This window comes from Fonsecaea monophora (genome assembly GCF_001642475.1).
Source record: "Fonsecaea monophora strain CBS 269.37 chromosome Unknown Scaff9, whole genome shotgun sequence".
Classification (NCBI taxonomy): domain Eukaryota; kingdom Fungi; phylum Ascomycota; class Eurotiomycetes; order Chaetothyriales; family Herpotrichiellaceae; genus Fonsecaea; species Fonsecaea monophora.
This window is the reverse complement of record NW_019173940.1, coordinates 32035-56294: the sequence shown is the minus strand read 5'-3', so window position 1 is coordinate 56294 and position 24260 is coordinate 32035. Positions and strand designations below refer to the sequence as shown.

The following is a 24260-nucleotide window of genomic DNA, read 5'->3' as shown; positions in this document are numbered from 1 at the left end:
ATGAGTTTTTCCCACGGCCCAACCGCCTCGTCATTAGAGCTTCGACCCCGCAGTTGTTGCTGATTTGGTGTGGTGGTACCTCTGTGGTCTTCAAGTCTATCTCAGCTCATTATTGTTTGGGCGGAGGGGGCAGGGCGCAGGGACGAAAAAAACCCCTCTTCCGATGTTGGAGAAGCAGGTCTGACGAGCAACCATCTCGAGATCCCCCGAAATGGAGGAATGGACGGCATCAAACCGAAACATCTTCGTCCAAGCTTCTCGGAACCACGCTTCTCGAAGCCGCTCGGGCACAATGCGAACGCTGGTTTGGTGGCAAACTAGAGTTTCTCCAACTCCGAGACGTGGACAGAACTGCGGGTTCCGATACCGGGTGTCGGAATGTACCACATCTGATTGAATTCCCCCTCCTCCTGGAAGGAAGACGGTTTTATGATTCAGTCGGTCCCAGTTCTACTTCTTCCATAAACGCCGCCTGCAAGCACAGGTTTGGCTGGATCCCACGGCCCAATCACCACGTTCTTATATCGCTGCAGCCCAATCAGCCACCACGAACATCCGCCCATGACAAATGCTGTGCTAAGTCCCCCGACCATAAACCCGATCGTGCTCCGCAGAATCACATGCCAGATCCAACCCCAGCAGAGCCCGCAGTTCCCATATGTGTGGGTGTAGGATTTGGATAAGATCAAGCCTAGGCCGCAGGTGGACATTGTGACCAGGGCGAAGGTCAGTAGCAGATGCAACTTGAACGATTTGTAGTGGAGATGTCGCCGGAACACCGGAAACAGACCAAACACCTGAATCGAAAACAGAGTCAAGCTAAACACCGCTGTGGTAGTCATGAGGCGCGAAGCAAGCACCGTACTAGCCATCAAGGCTGCGTTAGTCGACAGCGACGAGGGAAATGGAGGCGCCCGGAAAGCATTACTCAATTGAGGTGGTGCTGGATCTGTGGGTGTGGCGTTGGATATTCCAGGGCCTTGCGGAGCGTTCTCAGGCTTTTTGGGCAGATAAAGACTCCCATAGTCGAAGAAGAATATGTTGATTATTAGAAGCCATGTCGCCAGCGCCCAGATGGAATCTGATGATGTCGATCGTGTGAGAGACTTGAGGATCGGCGAAAGTCCCAATAATGCAAAGTAGATCAAGGAGGCGGACTTCAGTGTTTTGAGCCGCGCCTGGTTCCGAGGGGATATGGTGGGCGGTAATGTCGTCGGACTATATACTATGCTCGGCGACTGAGGCACTTGTGGCCGAGACGTGGTCGGTCGCAGGTCGGGGAATGGTTCAATGGAGCCATCACCCAGTGGGTCGATAGGGGAAATCGACTGGAAGGATGACTTGGACAGGGACTGGGTATGTTTCCCAGGAAACTTCGATTCGTGATCCTTGACCCCGAGGTTTGTGGTCGATAGTTTCAGGCCCACGCCTCTTCCCCCTAGAGGGCCGTTCGCATGTCCATTACCAACATGCCCATTGCCGTTCATCTGGACCTTGGAAGAGCCTCCTGAGCTGGTACTCGCAGCATCGTCCACATCGACCGAAAGCCGATTGGCCTTTTGCAGCGTCGCGAACTCTTCTGCTTCCTGCTGACCTATCCAGTAGTCCCACATGATCCATCCGCCGACCGTCAAAATAGTGCCACAGGTCACCACCGAGACCGGGGACAGGCGGCCCTGGTAGATCCCGGCATATGCGCAGATGAAGATGGCTACGGAGCACACGTGCTGCACAATGACGGCCGAGTCTGCCACCAACGGCCAGAAGTCGTAGGGCCGCAGCCGGGGATTTCTCTGCAGGTGGTCTAGAAAGGTCTCGGTGTCTGTATAGTTGTCCGGGAACCCGTGTTGTTTTATCCAAAGTAATTTCTTCCAAACGTGGGGTGGTTTCCGTCTCTTGCTTGCTGCCCGACGTCTTTCTTCGGCTATTCTAGCAGCGACCGGGGGAATCGCTGGCGGCGCTCGTAGAGACGCAACTGCTGGTCGGAGAGCGGCAGCGGCAGCATTTGCGGCAGCGGAACCGCTGATCTCAGGGACTGGTCGTAGTCGCGGCGGCGAGAAAGTCTTGTACGCATCTTCAGGAGCAAGACGACTTGGATCAAGAGCAATCCGATTGACCTGCGGTTTGCCTCGGTTGGGGTGAGTTTCGACAGGGACGGGGGGAGGTATAGGTGAGGGCGCAGGCGACGGCGTTGGGGTCGACGCTGCGCTCGAGGTGTTGGGAGTGGACGAGGATTGTGGCGCCATGTTGCGCCCCTTTCGGTTATCTTGGGATCATTTTGACTGATATGTGAGCATCGAGGTCGTCCAACTCGACCACAATGTGCTTGTCATTGTAATCGAAGCCATCAGAATGCATCGGTGGCCAAAGTTCAAGGCAAAATATCTCCCGTGCCAGGGTGCATAAATTCATGGTTGCGTCCGGCAACTCAGCCGAGTGTCTCGTAACCTCTCGGGGCCGCGCAAGGCTCCACAAGGCTGCAGTTTCCTACCAAGTCGCTCGTGAGCTGAATTGAAAAATTAGTAGGACGGTGTTCAATCCGGCGGACACTATAACAAAAATCATGCCTTCTACTCAAAAATAGCGCAAACTTCCATGACCAATACTCCTCCAGCCTGAGCTTTGATATTTGGAAACTGACCAATTGCACAGGATGTGAGTGGCTCTCGCGAACTGCAACAAGTTGCCGCCCCAGACTCTGGACGAGACTGCTGAATAATCTCATGGAGAGCAAAAACAGCCGTGACTAGCAAAACAGGTAGGGTACGCATTGTCAGAATCACGGTTAGACTTCTTCTCAGCCTAGCCTACTGCCTACTGGACAAGACACGACCACTGTCTCGATCTGGAAAGGAAAACACGACCAATCAAACAAGGCCGACGTCATTGGTTGGTCAGCCCATTGCGAGAGGTCTCGACACCAAAGCCATTCGAAGACCGTAAGAGAACCATGGGCTTCTCAGTAGAAGACTTTCCCTCTGGCATGTTGTGGCTGTTGTTCTCCTCGACGGACCGACACCACCTTTGCAGTAGACCAAGCTCTCCATTGGGAAACAATGAGCTTCTTGCATGAAATGCGCGATGGCTGAGATAATGTGGAAAGAGACAGAACTGACCAGAGGAGCGTGAGGGTATGCCGATACTGAAGGCCAGAGTCGGGCAACTATATAATGTAGCGATGCTCATGTCTCAAGAACTGTCTGTTCTGCGTCGCAAGCCAACACCAGCAAAGATACCAAAGCAATTTCCTGAGCACAATTCATACCTTCATCCTCGACCAAGCCAACAAATCACGACCACAAAGCCATCATGTCTTTCGCCAACACCGTTCTGGTGACTGGAAGCAAATCCGGCATCGGTAAGGGGCTGCTGTCCACCTACGCTGCGCGGCCCAACACGCTAGCCATCGCCGCGATTCGAGATGGGCCGGATTCTGGAGCTGCCAGAGCCCTCACTTCCTTACCTGTCGGATCTGGCAGCAAGATTGTGGTTGCCAAGTACGACGCCTCATCGAAGACAGCGGCGATTGAACTTGTCGATCACCTCAAGTCAGTCCACAACATCACGGCCCTGGATGTCGTGGTGGCCAATGCGGGTATTCTGAAGCACTTCGGCCCTGCCAAAGAAGCGTCCGCAGAGACCATCATGGAGCACCTGCAAGTCAACACGCTGGCGCCAATATTGCTCTACCAGGCCACGCAAGAACTGTTGAATGCCTCCAAGCAGACGCCAAAGTTCTTCATCATCTCTTCCAACATAGGCAGCAACGGTCTCCAAGACAGCTACCCCCTACCGATGATTGCGTACGGTATGTCCAAGGCGGCCGTGAACTGGGCGGTCAGCCGGATTCACCGCGAAGAGGACAGGATTGCCGTGGTTGCCATGCAGCCGGGTTGGGTTCAGACAGGTACGTATCTCCCACAACAATACTCTTACTAGCAACGACGCTGACCTTTGGTTGAAACAGCCATGGGTAACACCGCCGCCGAATTTGCGGGCATGAAGGCAGAAGAGGTTCCAGTCAAGTTGGAGGACTCTGTCAGTGGGCTGATATCCGTATTCGACAAGGCCGACAAGGCCACGCACAGCGGCAAGTTCTGGGATCAAAAAGGTGTGCAAATGCCTTGGTGAGCTCCCTCGAGTGAGTGTCTGGTATAGATACCGTGTAGTTGTCCAAGTAGCTGAATGATACACTCGTCTACGCTGAGTTCACATTCGTCGTCCGTTGCACCCTCATCTTGAACATATAGATCACGGGTAAGCCATGCGGTGCCAGGGCACAGAGCTGAACAGATGGACACACCTGCAAACCTGAATATTGCTGCCTAGATTTCCCTACACAGGGGAAGAAAGGGGGATCATCTCCTGATCCCCCCTCCTGAGCGCCCCCGTCCAAGGCAGGGCGGGGAGTTCCTTCCTCGTACTCGTACAGCGTATTCGCGAAACAAGACTCGAGGGGGGAAGTACGGACTTAGGGATACGGACGCACCTAACAATGTTCCGAGTATCCTCGTATTAACGCTACGGCGATACCCAAGCAATTGTTGTCCCGTCTTGGAACTGTCGATTGTCGTCATTCACAGCAGCCCCAGCCACAATGAACACGCGTGAGTGTCATTGTCCATTTCGTTAGTGTACGAGCGCTCATCCAAAACACCACACCCTGACACAACCACTACAACCGAGTACTCGGTACTAGCACCAGTGGTACCCGTGTGCCCCTCCTCTCCTCCTCTCTTTGATCGTAGAAAAAGAACCCTAACCGCCCTCCACACCAATCACCAGTTAAAAAAAAGATGTGGGTTTTTCACAAAGGTTGGGTAGAAGAAAAGCACAGCACAGCCACGATTTTTATTTCATGGTCTCCTCCCCCCGGAGCGAAGAAACCGTTCTCGGCGCCGGGCGGGTGAGGCAAGCAACCAGTTTGCCTTGACCAGTCGGTATCGGTATCTTCCATTGCAAAGTATCCCTACCCGCCGTGCCGCCCCAATAGAGATACGGCACAAGCCCCCCAGAGGAAATTATTTGCTCGCTCTGCTGCTGGTGTGTGAATGAATGTACCTCGTCCAGGGTAACTCCTTGGTTAAGGGATCGGTAATAATGCTGCCTGGATGGGGCCGCTGTGGGTAGGCCTTACAATTCGAGTTACTCCGTACTCGGTATACATATCAGATGGGTTTATGGCTGTGGCGATTTGGCTTAAACGTCCCACATCCCACATTCCAGCATTGATTGAGGCAAACCCCTAACGCACTCCAGCACTCCAGCACTCCAGAGGGTTGGGCTGTTCTAATCAATATCATATCACTGTTTGTGCATTGTCCGTGTCGTCACAGAACGGTACTTTGCTGCTGAAAAAGGGGGCAACGAAATGGTTTATAAAGGCCCCAGTAAAGGATGCTACGCGTGTAGGAAACGTCGTGTCAAGGTAGGTATACCCAGTCACCAATACATAACATCTGAAGACCCTCGTCGGTGCCCGGTTGTGCTCAATATTTTACTGATTGATTGATTCCAGTGTGACGAGGTACGGCCTCAATGCGGCATCTGCATCAAAAGGAAGCAGCAATGTCCAGGATATCGAGACTTCTTTGAAGCTGTGCACAAGGACGAGACTCTCCTCGTCTCCCATAAAACTGGCCCGAAACGGCACAAGAGAAGATACATTCCTGCTCGCGATGTCTCGGGCAATACTCCCAGTCACCTCCAAAGCCCATCGTGGGGAAGTGATGATGGTGATCATCCCTACGAGTATGAACTTGCTCTCTTTACTCCACCATCTCGAAATGTTGAGATGGAGTCGTTGTGTTACTTCTTTAAAAACTACGTCAACATCCCCCGGGATCCAAGCACCAACATGTTCATCGAACACATCCTCCCCATATACTTGAACACGGCCCCTCATTCGGCATTGGCTGAGGCTACCAACGCCGTCGCCATCAACATCACGTCAATGTGGATGACACGATACGTCGACTCTTATCGTGCACGGGAAGCATATGCAAAGGCCGTGACGGGCCTGAAATCTTTGCTGCAACACCCAGTCGAATCCAAAACGGACGAGACGCTCGTCACCGTCTTCATGCTGGAGTTTTACGACTCCCTCAATCGGCGCTTTGTACACTTGGTTGACACGGGCGTCCATCAGCAAGGTGCGGTGGCTCTACTCAAGCATAGAGGCCGAGATGGCTTCAAGACTCCGCTCTCTCAACGCCTCTTCAATGCCATGAGAAGCCGTCATATCAATTATGCCTTGCAGTTCGGGAAAAAGGTGGAGCTGGATCCAGAACTCCTTGCAGACGATACTGCAGTTCTCCCTTCTGCGAAGCTTGATCTTTTGAACGTCCAACTAGCAGAGTTGCTTGAACTGTCTCGCGACGGTCCTGAGGTCGCAGGCCTCAGCCTAGCCGACTTCTACAAGGTCATTTTGGAGAGGGCGCTTGACCTTGAGAGGAGACTGCAAGCATGGAGGGACGCCCTCCCTCAGTCGTGGCGGCCAGTATCTGTCCCGGTTTCCGAGCTGCATCAATCCATACGCGAAGCCGGGGTTTATGAAGGCATGTGTGATGTATATTCCTCGCTCGCAGTCTCTCATGTCAATAATGCCGCTCGGAGTTCCCAGATTGGGACAATCCGTCTGATTACAATATGTTCGGAAAGGTTGAAGGACATCGGCATTGATGTCGACCCGGCCATCGAGCCGTACATTGGCTTCCGAATCCAAGAGATTGTGGACCGCTACTGTGCCTCGGTGCCATTCCATATGGGTAACAGAACAACACCCTCATTCCCTGACGAGCACAGAGAATACCCTCATGTGCCTGCGGAGCTTCGTCAGATGGCGGCTTATGTCGACCCGTTTGGTAATGAAGTCGAGATGACCATGGACGACCATGTACGAGCCGCCGCGGCTATAGGTGGCTGGTTCATCATGTTGCCCCTCGCAGGGTTTCTGAAGGCACGAGCCATACATTTCTCGAGTTCGCAACCAGGTTCATTGCTAGGAAAGCTCAGAAAGGGCCAGACTGCCTGGATCAGAGTCCAGATGGAGCGCGTCCGGAAGATCTATTTGTTTCCAACAGACGGTAGCCCAAGCGAGCATGACTGGAAGTGCATCCTGAAGCCGTTCTGCGATGTTCAGGGTGACGGCCATAATCTGTACGCACCATTATCCTTCAATCAGAGAATATGGACAACTTGAGGTGCACGCGATACTCTCCATGCCCTGATGATCTCAGCAAGCAGGAAAGGATTCCCATCTCGACTTTCTGGTGTCGGAAGAAATTGATTTTGTCAGAATACACCACATTAATGCGCCATGGGACACGAAATATTTGTCGGACTCATGTGCTCTGTAGTATCACAATTGATCATGACATTATGGCCTAGTCTCCAGTGTCTGACACAGATTTAACTCCGCCCTTGCTCCCATCACACATATTATTGGCGTGCTGAATCCCCCTCTTTGAGCCGTTCCCCCCAAAATGTTGCGGCAGCCGTGCCCGAAGGAAGAATAAGCCTCGAAATAAAAGTTCTGACATACATTTGCTGGGAAATGGAGGTAGGGGGCTGTTTTCTTCTTTTGGCCCTGCTATGTCCAGGTTTGGAATTGAATTCGAGCCATGTGGGTTTACGCTTGAGCGAAGGCCTGCTAAGCGAGGCTCCGGTGTGCGGGTATGCGAGAGGTTGCATAAATGAACCAAGGCTTCGCCTCCTCCTTTTGAATCTGTATGCTTTAAATGACAGAGCGTCATCGAGCCGACTTTCGTTGTCGTGCTAGTGGTTGACGCGTGGTTGACGAAGCGGCCCGACATTCTTCACATAGCTTCGTTCGAGAAGTGGCAGGTAATGACAATATTCCCGTTACCAAACGAGCAATGAGCAGATAGAGTGCAGCAGCGAGAAGTGCCATGGAACTGTGTCTTGTGGGTAAACTTAGTGACTTGCTTGAGTGGCCATACAATCTCCGCAGGGAACGAAACTGCGCCAATCGTGGGAGTCTTGGCAACTTCGCCTTTCCAACACCTGGACGCCTCGAATCTGAACCCTTTCATCAACTTGAACCTCCCGTATAAACGGTTACACAGTTCGTCGCGAACATCCGCGTCAAGCTATGCATGGGATCATTAGAGAGACTACTTTCTCAGCGTCATGAGAGTGGTATCCATGATAAAGAAATGTTTGCTCTTTGGCGCTTCATAACGTGCATCTGAGCATCCCTCGAGCACCCGAACTCTTCAGATGGAGCCGTCAGTCTGGATCAAGCAGATGGAATCATGCTATCGCGAGGTGTAGGTCTTGGTGATTTTCAAGACTGACTACTCCTAAAATCATTCGTCTTGGTACCTCGTCTCGGACGAGAACAACAAGATTGAACACGAGAGTCGATTATTTTGACGATTGATCCCTAACCTCATTACGCATTGGCCGTCGATATGACAAGGGCCTGAACAGAACACCTCAGAATCTCTTTCTTGACACTTGTCCTTCCGAGGCTGTTGTTATACTACCGAACTGAGACCGAAAGCGATTACACGCAAAAGAATACGAGGCGTGGCAATATATGCAGACAGTGTTTGTGACCAAGCTTCTCTTGGTTATCCGATGAGGACAAGGAGCGTCCGGTAATCCTTTTAACAGCAAGCCTAGGTAATATGCACGCCTAATACGGTTTACCCGGCCGGTCAAAGGTATAATGAAATATTACAGAACCCAAGCGCGGACTACTCAGAGCGGCTCACGAGCGGTTCCGCTCTTTTTCCCCAGTCCATCTCTCTGTTCGATCGAATCGAATGCTCTGGGCTTAGAAGTCAATCACAGCTTATCTTACCATTCTCATTTCGAAGATGATGTCCCACTCCTAGAAACACGATACTTTGGCAAGGTATCGGGGGGAGTTATCATGGTATTGTTGCACCTCAAGCTGGAAGACCGATCATAAATCATCCTCCCAACGAAGCGAGCGAGACCTCGAGGACAATCTGCGGTTGTTTCCCACCGAATACGAGGCAGGAGCTTACTCCTGTTTCTCAAAGGCACCGGCAAAACAGAGTCATGGTTGACTGACTCACTGAACTCTTCCCTCCAGGTTATATCTTACACCTGCGTTCCAGGCCCAGCCCTCGCCTAGTCTGCGGCTAGTCTCGCTGGTGTGACGGCGCTTCCTTGACGATCATACGATATCTCTACTGGGTAGTTGGCCTGGGTTCCAAGAGACTATCGATCGAATCTGCCGTCGTTGACTGGACGTTCGCGCAGAATTGCCGACGCCTCGAACGTCTTGGAATTCCCTTCTAGGAACTAGCCCAGGTATGGCGCATCCCCCGCAAACTCAAAAGCTTCCCCGATGTCTCTCCACGTTTTGCGAACCGACAGTTCACAGGTTGCCACGTTATTTGCCCTGAATCTCGAACGTCCTAAGGGGCGGCTTCAGAGTACAGCGAAAAGAGGTGGTCTTAGGCCATCCACTATCTAAATGCGCCAATGCGCCAATACACTGTCACTAATGCCAATTTCTTTCCTTGGCTTTAGCATTCTGAGATGCATTGGCTGGTCAGTGTTCAAGAACAATCACCATGCAGTCTCTCGAGAAGTCGACTTGGCGAAATCCACCCCGATCAAATCTAAGGGTGGGCATTCTCCTTCCAAGCCGTGGAGAAGGTTTGTCTACTCAACACTGGGGACCTTCTATCTCACCAAATACATGGGTCCCTGGTCCACTTATACCCTGGTCAAGATCTGGATAATCTGGGCGAGGGGAACGAAAGACTGCAAGAGGACAGCCGCGGCACTTCCTCTGGAGGAGAGTAGACGGCAATCTGTAAGATTGAACAAGATCGACTCGAATGGACTGACAATTCCCCAAAAGTACTAAAGGGAGGGCTGGTTCCTGACCGTTCTCCCTTGGTTCCTCTCCCCAAACAGTTCGCTTCATTCTAGTCAACCTCTCACCTTGGCTGGACACCTGCATACTCGAAAATCGTACCGCGCCCATCATGGCTTTTGGCACCGAACGTCACTGGAGCGCATGGAATTTCTTCATCTGCTGGATGGTCTCCCTGGGCCAGATTGCTTTTGGGTACCCTGCTTCAATCATTGGGGTCACTCTTGCACAACCGTCCTTTTTGATTTACATGGGCCTCCTTGATGTCACACAAGACCCTCCAGCCATGACTCCAGGTAATGAGAACATGCTAGCAGAGCATATTGGCCAGCTAACAATCAAACAGGAGCGGATCAGAAAATCGGCGCAATGTCAGGAGTAGGTTGACCCTTCCAATATGTGTCAGATCTTTCCCATAGATGAGACCCCAACACCCCCTGAGCCTCTGTCATGTCCACGAAAGCATTGCATAGTTACTTTGCGCAGAGCATGATCAGTTATAAAGAAGCCTGTGGCTCCTTGGAAGCCTGCTGGCGAAGTGGAAGCAGCTCGATCTCATAGAAATGTGCTCCACTCTTCATATTTACTACCGCATGCCTTGGTGATTTATTTGCCGCTTGCACGATTTGGCTGACTCTTTCCAGGTCTTCCAAGCTGGCGCCGCCATCAACGTTTTTATCGCTGGTTATGTCTCAGACAAGTACGTTAAGAGCCACCTTAATCCCCGGTGTACGCCTAGATTGCTGACAACAACGAGCAGATGGGGACGTAAAGCAGGATTTCACTGGTGTGGGTTCCTGTCGCTGCTCGGAGGGGCGCTGCTTTGCGGTAGCAGAAATGCCACGATGTTTATTGTCGCTCGCCTCTTTGCAGGGGCTGGGAGCTGGGGCTACCTAGCAGTCAGTATGTATTTGCGTTCATTCTATCCTCGTCTTGCCTGCTGACCAGACCAAGCGCCGTATTACTCTGCAGAATTAGCACCGCCAGGCCTGCGTGGCCTCATGGTGGGCATGAACGGTGTTAACATTGCACTGGGCTATGCTCTTGCCAGCTACATGGGTCTCGCCTTTTACTATGTCGATGACCCGCAGACACAATGGCGAGCTCCTTTGGGCATAGCACTTGTTTGGCCGGTGATGATGGTTCTGGTCTGTTTCGTCATTCCGGAATCCCCGCGTTATCTTCTCATGAAGGGGAAGATTGACGAAGCGAGGGACGTTGTCTTCAAGTTGCATGCGTCGAAGAATGATCCTGATCAAGAATTTGCTCGTGGGGAATTCTACCAGATGTCAAAGCAAGCGGAGTTGGATCGGACGATGGAACCGGGCTGGGTACCGTGCCACATACTTTCGTTCGGTAGAAGGGCGCTGACCTTGACAGATGGAAATAATACGTCGACCCAGCTACCGCAAGCGCACGATCATGGCCATGGGCTTCGCATTCATTGGTCAGTCGACTGGGGTCTTGGTTTTGAATAACTATGGTAAGCTTGTGTTTGGGATGTGCCTCGGGCCAAGGGCTAAGAAGCAATAGGTCCAACCATTTACGCCGCCCTGGGTTATGATACCCTGTACCAACTAATCTTCCAGTGTGGCTGGATCACTGTTGGCATTATTGGCAACTTGATAGGGGCTCTCATCATGGACTGGACAGGCCGCAAACCGCTACTTGTCATGGGAGTTGCTGGCTGCTGCGTGTCCCTCATTCTTGAAGCTGCAATGGTTAGCTCTTTTGCAGAGGAAGCAACCAACAAAGCCGGTCTTCGAATGGGTGTTGCGGCTGCATACCTGTTCTTGCTCGTATACAGCATCGGCATCGACGTGGCTGGCGTAGTCTTTTATTCCGAACTCTTTCCCAACCATCTGAGAGCAAAGGGGTTGTCTCTTAGTATTTGCGTCATTGCACTCACCGACTTGGTCTATCTACAAGTTGCAGCGACGGTAAGTATTCATTTCGTGCTTGGGTTTTGGTCCTCACTGACTTGGGCCTTGTAGGCTTTTACCAACATCGGCTGGAAGTTTTATCTGGTCTTCATCATCATTTCAGGCCTGGGTACGTTCTTCACGTACTTCTATCTTCCAGAGACGAAGAATATTCCGCTTGAAGAAATGGCGAAACTGTTTGGAGACGAAGTTGCCGTCTACGCCGAGGACCTTCACGTCGATCATCGCACCCACGAACTCATTGTCGATGAACACGGTCACCACGATATACACAAAGTCGCCACTGAGGCTGGTGTGCCACGAAGTTCCACAGGGGGAGACGTGGAAAAGCAAGGTGCTGTTCCCAAGACTTCTGTTGAGCATGTCGAAGCCCAGCAAAATACAAAGGAATAGGTTCACCGATTGTGTGGTAGATCATTCTGAGAGGGTTCCGGGCTAGCGAGAGGGTAGCTGCCGTGATCAAAGACGGGTGCGTAGGGCACGATTAGTATTGAACAGGTTGAATGATAATGTACTCGGTAGATGTGGCTCGGGGTCTCTTCGATGCTGAGCCAATAGCCTGTCTCCTTCCCACCTGCAACTACGAGTACGATGCATTTGGGGTCCAAATTCTCTCACGTGATCGACTTCCTAGACTGCGCATGTGCCTTGACCTTCCGCCCTCCACAGTAATTTTTTTGTGGTTGGCAACGGCTCAAGATTTCCCTCATCACGAATATTCAGCCACAAACCTGCCAGAATGTCGTGGTTTACATCATGGTTCACATCGTCAAAGAACCCAGTGCCTTCAGCAGCTGGCCAGCCTGCAGCTCCCGAGAAGCGCGTCCTCGAAGAACCTGTGAAGCCGGCCGAATCTACCATTGAAGCAGCCAAACCCGTGACGCCGCAGCAGACACAAACCGAACGTTTGAACAGAAACAAACTCATTTTTGGTGCTGGCGCCGTATTTTTCGCCTTCTCCCTCCTCGTCACTCGAAGAAGCCTTGCGCGAAAACGGCTGGCCTCCAATCCGGCTTTCTACGCCAATGCCCCGGCACACCAGGCGGAACAAGCGAAAAAAGTCAACGGTGCCATGGAAGCAGTCGAAGCATTGAACATCGCGACGATCAACGTCCTCAGTCTGTCAATGATGGTCACGGGAGGAGCTATGTGGTATTTCGACATCAACAGTCTGGCAGAGGCGCGCAGGAAGATAAGAGGTGGGCTGGGCGTCGACGGGACGGGCAAGTCGGAGAAGGAAGCTGAGGAGGAGTTTGAGGAGTGGATGGCGACCGTGCTGGCGCGCAAGGAAGCGAAAGGACCACGACCTTCGCAGACGAATGAACGAGGCCAGGAGAGGTGATCAGACATGGACGGAAAAAGCATTACCACAAGATCATAATGGACAGGACTTGTGAGAGCTCGACCAAATCTGCGGGCAGCAACGAAGCGCCGCCTCACATTCTCACCGGCAACACTGCGACAGGATGTTTCCTGGCGCTAGGAAACGAGAAAAGACACAGGCCGAATCACGACGATCCCGAAGGTCCATACAGTGCCAAATTTGCCCTACCTAGAAGCTGCCCGAGCAGAAGTGTCCATGGCCACGAGAAACAATTTTTGCGGCGGCGACATTTTCCAGCGAGCGGGCACAGCGCCCGACGAATGTATAATCACCCAGCTTTGATTCAACCTGTGTATTCTCAAATCTCCAAAAAGTATTCAGCAACCTCCCTCATATGACCTTCTTTTATGCCTCATAGCTCGAGGAAATGTAGATATTCTACATATGTACGAGGCATGTACATAGACACCCGGCCCAGAAGACTGCTTGTCAGCAGAAGATGTGGATCACACATCCACTCCAGCACAGAGTGAGCCCATTGATTCCAGTGGACTTTGGCCAGCTTGTCCGAAGAAGCCTTCGGTGTCTTTTGGATAGGTTGCGCGGGCAATGGGGATTTTTGGTCGCTGGGTAGTTGTTCGGATGTGAAATAATAAACCCATCCCAAGTTTCGATATTGGGCATAGATGGGCATGTTTTCTTTGTGGTGGGGATTTTTGTGGGGATCAAGATGCATCTCGTTCTTCGGTGATACCTACCCAGGTACGAGGTACTCGTATCTACAAGTAGAAACAGCGAGCACCGAGAGGCGAGCGGATTCGATGTCCGTTTGGATGGTGGATGGCCAGGCCCCCCCGGAACCTGTAGGCGTCATCGATGCAGGTGACGGACAGATCACAGATCTGGCATATACCATCGAGAAGTCTATTTCTCCTGGAACAACGGAAAACCCTGACATGACACCATGCCTGCAACGTTCATTCATATCTTGGTTTCTCGTTAAATGTCCAGAATTCGTCCAGAGCCAATTGTTGCCCCTGGTACGGATCTCTAATGCCACCACCCCTCGAGACAGGAACAGATGCCTCCCCTCCCCCCTCGCGATCACGAAGATGACGAGGAACGACAACCACTCCTTGGTCCCCATGACGGGGATGTCGACAGCGCCAGCAGCAGCCAACACAGCCAGGAGACGCACCGGATCCAGTTCGGCGTGGACGACGAAGAGAACCCCAAAGCTTGGAACGGGAGGAAGAAGCTCCTCAACGTAGGCATCATCTCGCTGATGGCCGTGCTGAGCCCGCTGGCCTCGTCCATGTTCACCCCGGGCATCAGCCAGATCGCCAAAGATCTGGACACGAGCGAGCAGAGCGTCATCGCCACGACGACGGGGTTCGTCATCACCCTTGGCCTGGGCCCTCTGGTCTGGGCGCCCCTGTCCGAGGACTTTGGCCGCAGGGCCCTGTATATCTTCTGTTTCGCCGTCTTTACCCTCCTCCAGGCGGCGTCGGCGTTGAGCCCAAACATCCAGACGCTCATTGCCATGCGCACCGTGTCGGGCTTCTTCGGCAGTGAGTAACCATCGCAAGCAGCACTAGCAGCGTTGAAGGCTGTGGGAAATGCGAGAACAGAAGTGTACTCGGTACTGATGAGGGTGTTGCAGGTGTCGGGATAGCCAACGGAGGCGGGACGATATCGGACATGTATGATCCGTCTGAACGAGCGGGCATCTTTGGCTGGTACCTCCTCGGACCCCTTCTAGGTGACTATACAAGAATCACTCTCTGAAGTCAGTGGAGGTCGCTGACAGCAAGCCCTAGGCCCAACACTTGGACCTCTATTTGGAGGCGTCATTGTCAGTCGCTTGGGATGGAGATGGATATATTGGGTAAGATTGGAGAATGAACAAGAAGTCGAACAGCACAGGGGCTAACAGGTGGTCTCGTTACAGATTCTCACCATCGTCTGTGCCATCAATACTGCAATTGGGTACTTCTTCCTCAAAGAAACGTACGCACCGGTCCTCCTAGGTCGTCGCAAAGCCGATCTGGCCCAACAAGATTCTCAAGGACTGGGGAAGAAGACGAAGTACTACTTCGATGGCGAGGACGAGCGACCACTCTCCCAGAAGCTCCAGGAGAGCATGAAACGGCCGTTCGTTATTTTCGTCCAGCCGATGGTGCTAATCATGAGCATGTACCAAGCCCTGATCTTTGGCACCACGTATAGCATCTACACCAACATGCAGAGCATCTACTCGCAACCACCCTACAGTTTCAGCTCAGAGCAAATTGGCCTCTTGTATCTAGGACCAGGACTGGGATTCCTGACCTCGGTCCGGTTCCTCGTTCCTCGCATCGACACCGTCTTCAACAGACTGACAGAGAAGCATGGTGGGAAGCCGCTCCCTGAGTACCGCTTGCCACTCGCAAATATCGGCAGCGTTCTGATCCCTGTGAGTCTCTTCTGGTTCGCATGGACTGTCCAATTCCGTGCTCACTGGCTTGCGAGCATTGCGGCGACATATTTCTACGGCGTGGGTCAAGTGGTGGTCTTCAATGCCGTTCAGAATTATTACATCGATTCGTTCTCGACGTACGCCGCCTCAGCCATTGCAGGAGGGTCTGTATTCCGGAGTCTGGTAGGCGGTATAGTCCCCCTGTTTGCGCCGCTTCTGTTTGAAAAGCTAGGCTATGGATGGGGGATCAGCTGCTTCGGATTCCTTGCGGTGATGATAGCGCCGAGTCCGTTATTGTTTTATTATTTCGGTGGGCGGGTAAGGGAAAAGTTTCAGATCACATTTTGACCGATGCCTGGGACACAGCGATCTTGGATCGAATTCGAGATGAAGTCATCATGCATGGTGCATGGAGGAACGTCGACCACGAGGGAACCGCTCGGAGGTTTTAGGCGACGAGTGGTTGGGTGAGCCTGGCGGGAGGAGCTCAAACTTTCCGCTGGGCGGCTTCTAGGGGGGACACTAGGCGGTGACTGAGATGTGATTAGGCAGGGAAGCAGGGATTAGGCTGCCTGCAAGAGCCGTTGGCCCCCGGTGCTGGGTCGTGTTAGCGATCGGTTAGCTTCAAGCCCGCGTTGTTGTTCCCCCGTCAACCCTCAAACGGGCCGCATTGTTTATCACTCGCTTCAAAGTCTTGTAATCGCGCATCACATCTTCGCGTAGCCAACTTGTTCTCGTCACCCGGGAAATCTCCATCAGACGAACACACCGCCTGACCCAACGTCCAACGTGGTCCTCTCGCATGCGTCCGTGACCAACACCGTCGCTCATTGCTGATGCTGGCTAAGCGAAGGATGCTGTCTTGGATGCCTGGTGGAAGGTAGGCCTCGGACTTGGGGGAGAGGCGCGTTGATTTCTGCAGGAAAATCTGCCTATCACCGCCTTGGACACTCGAGCTGCAACCCTGATTTGCCCAGTTAGCAAAATTCGAGTGCAGGCCCCAACATCATACCGCTGCTGACCTTCAGTTCCATTGGATATCGGTCGACTTTGTTGTTTTGAAAATCCCCCTCTGGGGCTTCGGACAGTGCGAGGTGTTGAACATGCATGCGAGTAGAAATCCATATTTATCTGGTGCGCGTGCTCCTGCTTGTGCTCCCTCTCGTAGTGTGCAGTAGGCGCCTCTTTGATGGGGAGTGGAAAAAATGGTGGGCAAGCAGGTTACATGGTCCCAGAGTGATTAAAAAGTTGCTCGCTGCATCTCTGGGATTTCTGTTCCTGTGCCCTGCCTCACCACCGTCTACCCACCTTCTGGTAGTCCTGCGCTGTTTCACAGATCTCATCCCCTCCATTGAAAAAAAGGAAGCTCTCCTCTCAGACAAAGGAGAGAAATTCGCCGATTGATTGCCACATCAATCTCTTTCTTCCCCTCCCGTCCACCACCGATTAATTGGACCACCTCCCCTTTGGGCTTATACTCCAGGATCCTGGGTGCCCGCCGGAAAGTTGACCCCGACACCCTCGAGGGCCTTCCCTCCCGTCTTAGCGCCATCACACCTCGACCAGTCCACCTTGTGCAAACTTCCCTGGCCCTGTCGAGTCTTCTCGAGGGCCCAAAGTCAAATCACATCCAGTGCCAGGGCCAGTCACTGCTCTGTTTCCGTACTGCTGCCTCCTATCGTACTTTTCTTCCAGACTCTTTCTCACACCTACCATTCTACTCCAACACGTCAAATCTCGGATTCATTTTTAACCACCCTCGACTGTCACTCCTCCCGAGTCTTGACAGTAACGATACCGTCAATAACGAGCCTGTTTTCTCACGCATCGGCGCCTCTTCGGTCTCTCACCACACCTCGATCCCGTTCCCCCGTCACTGGAACTGCAGCCCGCGCAGTCCAGCTGTTAATATGAAAAAGAAGGCCCTAGCACAGTTACCACGGACGACGCAATTGTGCTTGGAAAGGTAGACAAAAATTCGAATCATCAGAGGGCTCTGCTCTCATGGAGCCCCCTCCGCCGCCGCCACCGCCGCATGGCACAAATCCACAAAGCGGTGGCAGGTCTGGAGGTCTCCCTGATGGCAAATACGACATTTTTGTCATCCCTCCACATTCCTCGGGCTCGGGCTTCCTCTACCTCCCTTCGCTGCAGACACACCGCAACTCCTTTTTGGCTGGAGCCTTGTGTACCGCAGCCTCCTTCTTCATCTACTACACCGCCGTACCCGTTGTCAAAGAATGGCTAGTGAGCACCATCAACAGTGGCGGGACTGGCGTTTTCACGCTCATCTGTGGTGTCGCGATTGTAGCGTGGGCATTTGGCAAGACCCAAAGTGAATGGCAAAATTACACTGGATTTAATCGTGGAGGGTCTAATGCGAGTTCAGGTGGTCCAAGTGGTCCAGGCCATAATGGTTACGGCAACACTGGATCTTACACGCAACCAGGGCCTCAACCGAGTGCTCAATCCCCTCCCCCTCCTCCCCCTCAGCCTCATCCTCCCCCTCCGCCTAATCATGGCACGAGCAGCCCTCCTCCACAATCATCATGGCAGAGGCCACCCCCCCAAGCCAATACCAAAGCCAATACCACCAGCGCTAAGTCAAGCTGGGAGAAAGCGCGAGAAGAGACAAGGAAAAGAGAAGAGGAGCGCAAACGGGCCGAGGAACTGAAAAAGCGCAGGGAGGAATTGGAGAAGGAAAGACAGAAACAGAAAGACGAGCTGGAGAAGGAACGACAGAGGCAGGAACAACTAGAAAAGGACCGTCAGAGGGAGAAAGAAGAGCTCGAGAAGGAGCTCCAGAGACAGAAAGATCAGCTAGAAAGGGAGCGACTGAAGCTGAGAGAAAAGGAACTGCTTGAGAGACTTGAACGCGAACGCAGGGAGAAGAAAGAGCGTGAGGAGAAGGAGGCGGCCGCAAAAGCTGAAGCTGCTGCTGCTGAAAAGGCGAAAAGGGAGCAGGCTGCTCGAAGTCCTCCCAAGCGTCCACCCATGCCAACCGCGACCACGGAACGAGACGATGACGCATACTCATTCAGACCATATGACCGACCCAAACGAACGCACAAGGCCAATTCTGCGGCTTCGATGTACTCCGAGTCATCTTACGCCCCGTCAGAGAGCACCGCCAAAACCACGCCACCTCCCTCGATGCGCGGACCGTATTCGACCAAAGACCCTGATAAGATCATCATCAAGGGCGTCTTCTCCTTCAACAATGCATTTATGCGAACCCCAATTTCCCAACTGATATCTGGACAAGGTAATGTCACCGACGGATTGATCTTGCGTATCACGACCGAAGGCCTATTCATCGACGACGACGTACGAGGAGTGCCGCAACGTGAGTGGGATGTCAAGGCTTGGACGATGAAGCTGGCAGAGGTATGGTGTCCCCATTTTCTTTCCCCTGAAGGCATGGTCACGGGTCCCCCTAAACGGAAATTTCCCCTTGGTTTCGGTTTCAGCGTCGACTCGAGGAGGGACTCTCCGTCGCCTTCGCAGAATGAATCTGTCGTTTTTCTCAGTAAACTATTGGACGTTTGCAAAAGCGGGTGCAAGAAAGCAACCCGATCTCGATGTCCAAGTGGTGTCCCACTTTCTTCTTCGTCGACCCCTGTTACCGCGACCACCAGATCAACCACCTCAACCTTTACTGACTCTTCACTCACACAGAGCTGCGAACTCTCCGGTCTCCACGTCCTTCGCGCGAGCATCCGCGACCAAGAAGGCAAGAAATACGTCTTCATCTTGTCCCAATCCGAGGGCTGGAAAGTTGCTGTTGGTCTTCAGCGATTGAGGAGGGGAACGCAAGTGCGTGCCCTGGGCGTCGCTGGATTGCCGATGAACGAAGCGAAGGCGATTCTAGAGAACCTTGGGTTTATCTAGAGCCGGACGATTGGTAAATCAAAGTTGATGGATTGCAGTCTTCGCTGGCAGAGGAAGACGGGAATGTCGACTGTGAAAGAGAGACATCGATTGATTTGACGAGCGTGCATGTTGTGATTTCGTCCAAAAGCTCTCTGCACAGTGTTGGATATGCTTCGGTCAGTGAAACTTGAGAGTTATCAGCGAAGATCGATTGAGCGAGATTAGCGAGTCGAGTTCCAAATGCATCAGCGAGGGAGTTCAGATCGGATCTTGGAACTGTACATTCATTCAAATGCAGATATCCCCCACTAGTATCGTTGTTGGATAGTGAAAGCTCAGCCTTGAGGTTTGGTTGCTCGATCGATGTAGTACGTGAGTTAATGTCCCTCATCCTTCTGGAAGGATAAATCCACCTTGGGGCTCTTCGTGAATACACCGTCGCTTGCATCTGGTCATTTTGGACTTTTGTGTTGGGTTTCAGCTCCTTTGAACTCGATGCTTGAGAGTAGGTATATCCCTCCATCACAGTCCAGCGAATTAGCGAAGTTAACTGTCAGTACGAATACGATATCGGTGGCATATGACGTTAGTGGGGAGCTCCAGGCATCGGCTGGGGGCCTTAACCTGCCCTGTGGGAACAGGAGCCACCCAAACAGCACCAAGAACACCACAAGCTTAAGCCCTTAGGACCTATCAATGCCCATCTCCTCCCCGCCGCCCAACGACTTGCAGGAAGTCGGTAACCACTTTGGGGAGCATGCGGTACCTGATAGACAAGAGGGGGCGGCGCAGCTGGGCGCCGTTCCAGGTTTCTTTGGTGTCTGCCTGCGGCGACAACCGAAACACACCTTACAATCACCCCATGGCAAGTCCACGGAGGGGTGGATGATGGTACAAGATAATTCTGATATCAGACTAACGGCGTTCTGACTGTTTTCTCTTATTCCTTCTTCAGGCTCAAAACATCCTTCTCTGAAGGTTCCATCTCCAGACTCAATGCGCTGAGTCGATTCCCCGCTTCTTGCATCAGTTATCCAGCCAGCATTCAGAGTTTCCCGCCATGACTATCCGCAAAAAAAACCCCTCTCGCAACTACGAGACATTCCAAGACGACCCTGACGATAGCATCAGGCAGTCTCCGACATCCTACCACCAAGGAGGGGACGCAGACAAGTCCCGATCCGCTGCAGCGGAGGCTCAACGACTTGGGTCTCAAGGCTCATGGGCTGACAACTTCACAGGCGGTACTCCCGCCACCAACAGAACCCCAGAAGCTTCAACAGTAGACGGTGATGAAGTGAGGGATACCAGGTATTCACACCTTTCGTCGGACGAGGATCCCTCGGATCCACCTCCAATCTACACTCCTTCTGCCAGCACTCAAGTTGGGTCTCAATCGCCTGCAGCACCTGCGTCCCCTGTTGCTGCAAGATCGAACCCCTCTTCAGTTCCTGAGCCAGTAAGCGCTCCTGCTACAGCGTCCTCTTCTTCCAATCCGCAATCATGCCCATGCCCATCTCGAAGCAATGATGAAGAGGAGGGTCCATTGGCATCGGAATCCGACCCGCACCATCGTCATCACAGCCACGATTGTCGCGAGCAAGAAGAAGATACAGACTTCGAGGGCCTGCCTGTTTTCCTACAACATCACCCACAACGGGCCCGGCTATGGTTCCGGGGCCGTGGTAAAGGACGAGGCTGCCGCGGGCGCCGGCAGGCTATGCGGCAATGTGATCGCCACAAACATCGAGCCCGCCGATGCAAACGGCTATGCTTTATCTTCCTTGCACTTATTGCCTGCCTATGGCTTATGATTCCGGGCTTATGTCGGTCGCTCAAGAATGTACTTGGACCTTTTCTTTCCAATCAGTTCTCCTCTCGCGACTAATGTCTGAATTTTTGAACTGCTACTAATACGTTTCTTCGTTGCACAGGACGGACGGTATCAGCTTCCGAGCTTTGGCTCACAACCCTCGCAGACACCGTGGCCACCGCCGAAGCGTGAACATCGTGAACGCGAGACCTTCCGCTCGATCACCGGCACCTACCAGCTCTATGATCTGCTCGATCTCTCGACCACAGCAGGTAGCATTACGGTTACCGTCGAAGTTCAGCCTGGAGATAAACCAGCAGTGCTTCGTCTTTCCACGACAGCAGGCAGTGTCAATGTGAAAATGACTTCTGGAGGTGGTTTCTTCAAGAAACCCTACGTCTCGGACGTTGCGAAATCGAGGACACTGGTGACGGAGATTTCTAGCACCGCTGGCAGTGTCAACGGCAACTTGGTGCATGGCAACGGAGGATCTACTTCCGTTTCCACTAATGCGGGCTCTATCTCGGTCACCATATTTACGGTCGGTGTCTCTGAGATGGATCCGCAATCGAACATCACTACTACCTCTAACCATGGTAGCCAGCACATCAAGATTGTCCCGGACTTGGGCTCGACCGAAGCAATTCGTGCCATCGAAGCGAGCCACACGGTTCGTGGTAGTGGGAGTGCGGTCGTCTCATACCCGCCTCAGTGGGAGGGGATGGTTCATCTTGCGGCCCACGGACACGGGAGCATCGGCGCCAGCGGACCTGGGCTGGAGGTACGAAGAGAGAGCAGCCGTGAATTGTATGGGTACAGAGGGGCTACCCAAGGGAGAAAGGTCGAGGTTGCAGTCATCGGCAATGGAAGCGCGAGGTTCTCGTGCTGAAATAACCAGGATTATGAAATTACCAAGTCCTTCTGACTGGGTGATGCTGTGCATGTGGACTGAAAATGGGGGACGCTCAAGATAGACGTCCCCCTGAGAAGCCGTATGTTGCTGCTTGAGAGAAAGATCTCTGTGAGTGGCCATACATCTGGCATCTCAAAACTGGGACGTGATGTCTCCATTATGTTTTAATATGGGAAGGATATGAATGGAAACACGGGAAGTCTCTGAAGGAAGTTCGAAGGATATATACAACGGGAAACGAAATTAGGTCCGAGGGCGTTTTGCATGGTGTATACGAGGTACCTAGCTACCTATCTACCCAGGTACCATGATCTCAACGATATATTACAATTATTCTTTTCTCAGCATGAAAGAAATCAAAATATCCGCCCACTGGAATGTGTCGTAGTCGTTCGTCAATGATACTCTTACTTCTCCGTACCCTCAAAAGTCCATACTGCGCCATCTAAAGCATACCTTTCTTGGTGGCTCTTCCCCTTCCTCTTTCTGCCATGCCCATTTCTTCATCGCTTTGTCGAACAGCACATGCGTCTCTGCCATTCCATCCATCAATCCATCCACGAAAATGGATGAACCAGATCAAATAGCATCCAAGAACCCCTTGGCCCCCATCTCCCGCTCGGTCCAGTCCCACAGCCTCCGCGCCAGCGCCCCCTCAGGGTCCTGCGCCTGTTTGCTCGGCGTCTTCTGCTCGCCCACAGGCACAAAGTAGTGTCCCGACATGGCGCGGGTGACTTGGACGCCGGCGCTGCCCGCGACGGCCCACAGCGAGTTGTAGCTGCCTTGCTCGGGAGTGATGTAGGCGCCCATGCAGCGCAGGATGGGCGTCAGGGCCGAGCCGCCCCACGCGCGCGAGTTGAGTTGCGTGTCGATGTTGCCGGGGTGGAGGGAGAGGGACCAGATGCGTGCTGGTGGTGAGGTGGCTGCGTTGTCACCGGTGTTGTTGTTGTTGTTATATCGAGCATGCAAGGCGTTGGCGTGGAGGATATTGGCCAGCTTGCTCTGGGCGTAGCGCCGGAATGTGAAGGCGTCTTTGAGCCCCGTGTCGGCGAAGCGGATCCCTTCCTTGAACGTCGCGGCGTGGCCCATCGAACTGACGTTGACGACGCGGACGGAACCCTCCGGTGACGCTCGAGCCGTGGACTCCAGCAGCGGCAGCAGGTGCCACGTCAGGAGCCAGTGCGCAAGGTAGTTGGTCTGCCACTGCGACTCGTAGCCGTCCTCGCTGAGCAGGTACGGCGTGGCCATGATGCCCGCCGAGTTGACTACGCCGTGCAGCCGCGTGCATTCGGCGCGGATGCGACTCGCCCCCGCGACCACCGACCGCAGCGACATCAGGTCCATCACCACCAGGTGGATCCGCCCCGCGACATCGCCTGCCTCCACCTCGGGGTGCGTCTTGTTGATGGCCGCTGCTATCGACGAGATCGCAGCCGCTCCTCTCTCGGCCGATCGCGACGTCAGGTACACGGTCGCCCCGCGCAGAGCTAGGTGGTGCACCGTCCAGCTCCCTATCCCGGCGTTCCCTCCCGTGACCACATACGTGCGTCCTTCCAGCGACGGGAGAGAGTCTGGCGTCCAGTTGAGCTTCGGGGACATAGTTGGAGATCCGAGATTGGTTTAGATGTGAGGAGTTGATATATGATAAGCGTCTGTCAGTGCTGCTTTTTTTTTAGATGGTGCTTTGTGTTATTGTTGTATTTGTTTGCGCCGGGAGTGAATTGCGGTCCATCCTTCTGGACGTCCTGAAGCCCGGTTGTATTTATACGTCGTTTCCATTCCGGTCTACATGAGCTCATTCCGCCCTCAAGCAGATTTGCGCGCACGTTTCCCAGTAAATTCTTCGCGGAAGGACTGTCCTCGGTGACGTATGTGGATGAAACTGAATGAACAAGAAGCATCTCTTAGGAGTCCAGCCTCGTTGCTGACATTGCTCTCCATATGTAGGGAATATTGGAAACATGTTGATCCGATCCGTTTGTCATTCTAATTGGCTTTTAGGGAGAATCCGAGGTTCCACCTGTCAGCGACCTGCGTGAGGTGGATCTAAACC

General features: G+C 53.0%; 9 protein-coding genes across 9 annotated transcripts; 7 read left to right on the top strand and 2 right to left on the bottom strand.

The window, feature by feature from the left end:
- Window positions 1-434: 434 nt before the first annotated feature.
- Window positions 435-2246, bottom strand: AYO21_02104 (hypothetical protein; the record flags this gene model as incomplete). The annotated part of the gene is made up of 1 exon (XM_022652084.1): window positions 435-2246. The coding sequence occupies one exon, from the start codon at window positions 2244-2246 to the stop codon at window positions 435-437; it is 1812 nt and encodes a 603-aa protein (XP_022515470.1).
- A 1063-nt stretch (window positions 2247-3309) lies between these two features.
- Window positions 3310-4131, top strand: AYO21_02103 (hypothetical protein; the record flags this gene model as incomplete). The annotated part of the gene is made up of 2 exons (XM_022652083.1): window positions 3310-3907; window positions 3968-4131. 2 exons carry the CDS (start codon window positions 3310-3312, stop codon window positions 4129-4131), a joined length of 762 nt encoding a protein of 253 aa, XP_022515469.1.
- A 1240-nt stretch (window positions 4132-5371) lies between these two features.
- Window positions 5372-7201, top strand: AYO21_02102 (hypothetical protein; the record flags this gene model as incomplete). The annotated part of the gene is made up of 2 exons (XM_022652082.1): window positions 5372-5428; window positions 5519-7201. The coding sequence occupies 2 exons, from the start codon at window positions 5372-5374 to the stop codon at window positions 7199-7201; spliced, it is 1740 nt and encodes a 579-aa protein (XP_022515468.1).
- Window positions 7202-9995: 2794 nt separating this feature from the next.
- On the top strand, window positions 9996-12219 carry AYO21_02101 (hypothetical protein; the record flags this gene model as incomplete). Its single annotated transcript, XM_022652081.1, has 8 exons — window positions 9996-10179; window positions 10230-10261; window positions 10528-10583; window positions 10644-10786; window positions 10838-11214; window positions 11264-11366; window positions 11417-11823; window positions 11878-12219. 8 exons carry the CDS (start codon window positions 9996-9998, stop codon window positions 12217-12219), a joined length of 1644 nt encoding a protein of 547 aa, XP_022515467.1.
- Window positions 12220-12565: 346 nt separating this feature from the next.
- AYO21_02100 (hypothetical protein) lies at window positions 12566-13168 on the top strand (the record flags this gene model as incomplete). The annotated part of the gene is made up of 1 exon (XM_022652080.1): window positions 12566-13168. The coding sequence occupies one exon, from the start codon at window positions 12566-12568 to the stop codon at window positions 13166-13168; it is 603 nt and encodes a 200-aa protein (XP_022515466.1).
- Window positions 13169-14231: 1063 nt separating this feature from the next.
- Window positions 14232-15956, top strand: AYO21_02099 (hypothetical protein; the record flags this gene model as incomplete). The annotated part of the gene is made up of 4 exons (XM_022652079.1): window positions 14232-14721; window positions 14814-14912; window positions 14971-15038; window positions 15087-15956. The coding sequence occupies 4 exons, from the start codon at window positions 14232-14234 to the stop codon at window positions 15954-15956; spliced, it is 1527 nt and encodes a 508-aa protein (XP_022515465.1).
- Window positions 15957-17612: 1656 nt separating this feature from the next.
- Window positions 17613-19499, top strand: AYO21_02098 (hypothetical protein; the record flags this gene model as incomplete). Its single annotated transcript, XM_022652078.1, has 1 exon — window positions 17613-19499. One exon carries the CDS (start codon window positions 17613-17615, stop codon window positions 19497-19499), a length of 1887 nt encoding a protein of 628 aa, XP_022515464.1.
- A 1042-nt stretch (window positions 19500-20541) lies between these two features.
- On the top strand, window positions 20542-22183 carry AYO21_02097 (hypothetical protein; the record flags this gene model as incomplete). Its single annotated transcript, XM_022652077.1, has 3 exons — window positions 20542-20940; window positions 21017-21211; window positions 21416-22183. The coding sequence occupies 3 exons, from the start codon at window positions 20542-20544 to the stop codon at window positions 22181-22183; spliced, it is 1362 nt and encodes a 453-aa protein (XP_022515463.1).
- A 603-nt stretch (window positions 22184-22786) lies between these two features.
- Window positions 22787-23806, bottom strand: AYO21_02096 (hypothetical protein; the record flags this gene model as incomplete). The annotated part of the gene is made up of 1 exon (XM_022652076.1): window positions 22787-23806. One exon carries the CDS (start codon window positions 23804-23806, stop codon window positions 22787-22789), a length of 1020 nt encoding a protein of 339 aa, XP_022515462.1.
- Between the last annotated feature and the right edge of the window lie 454 nt (window positions 23807-24260).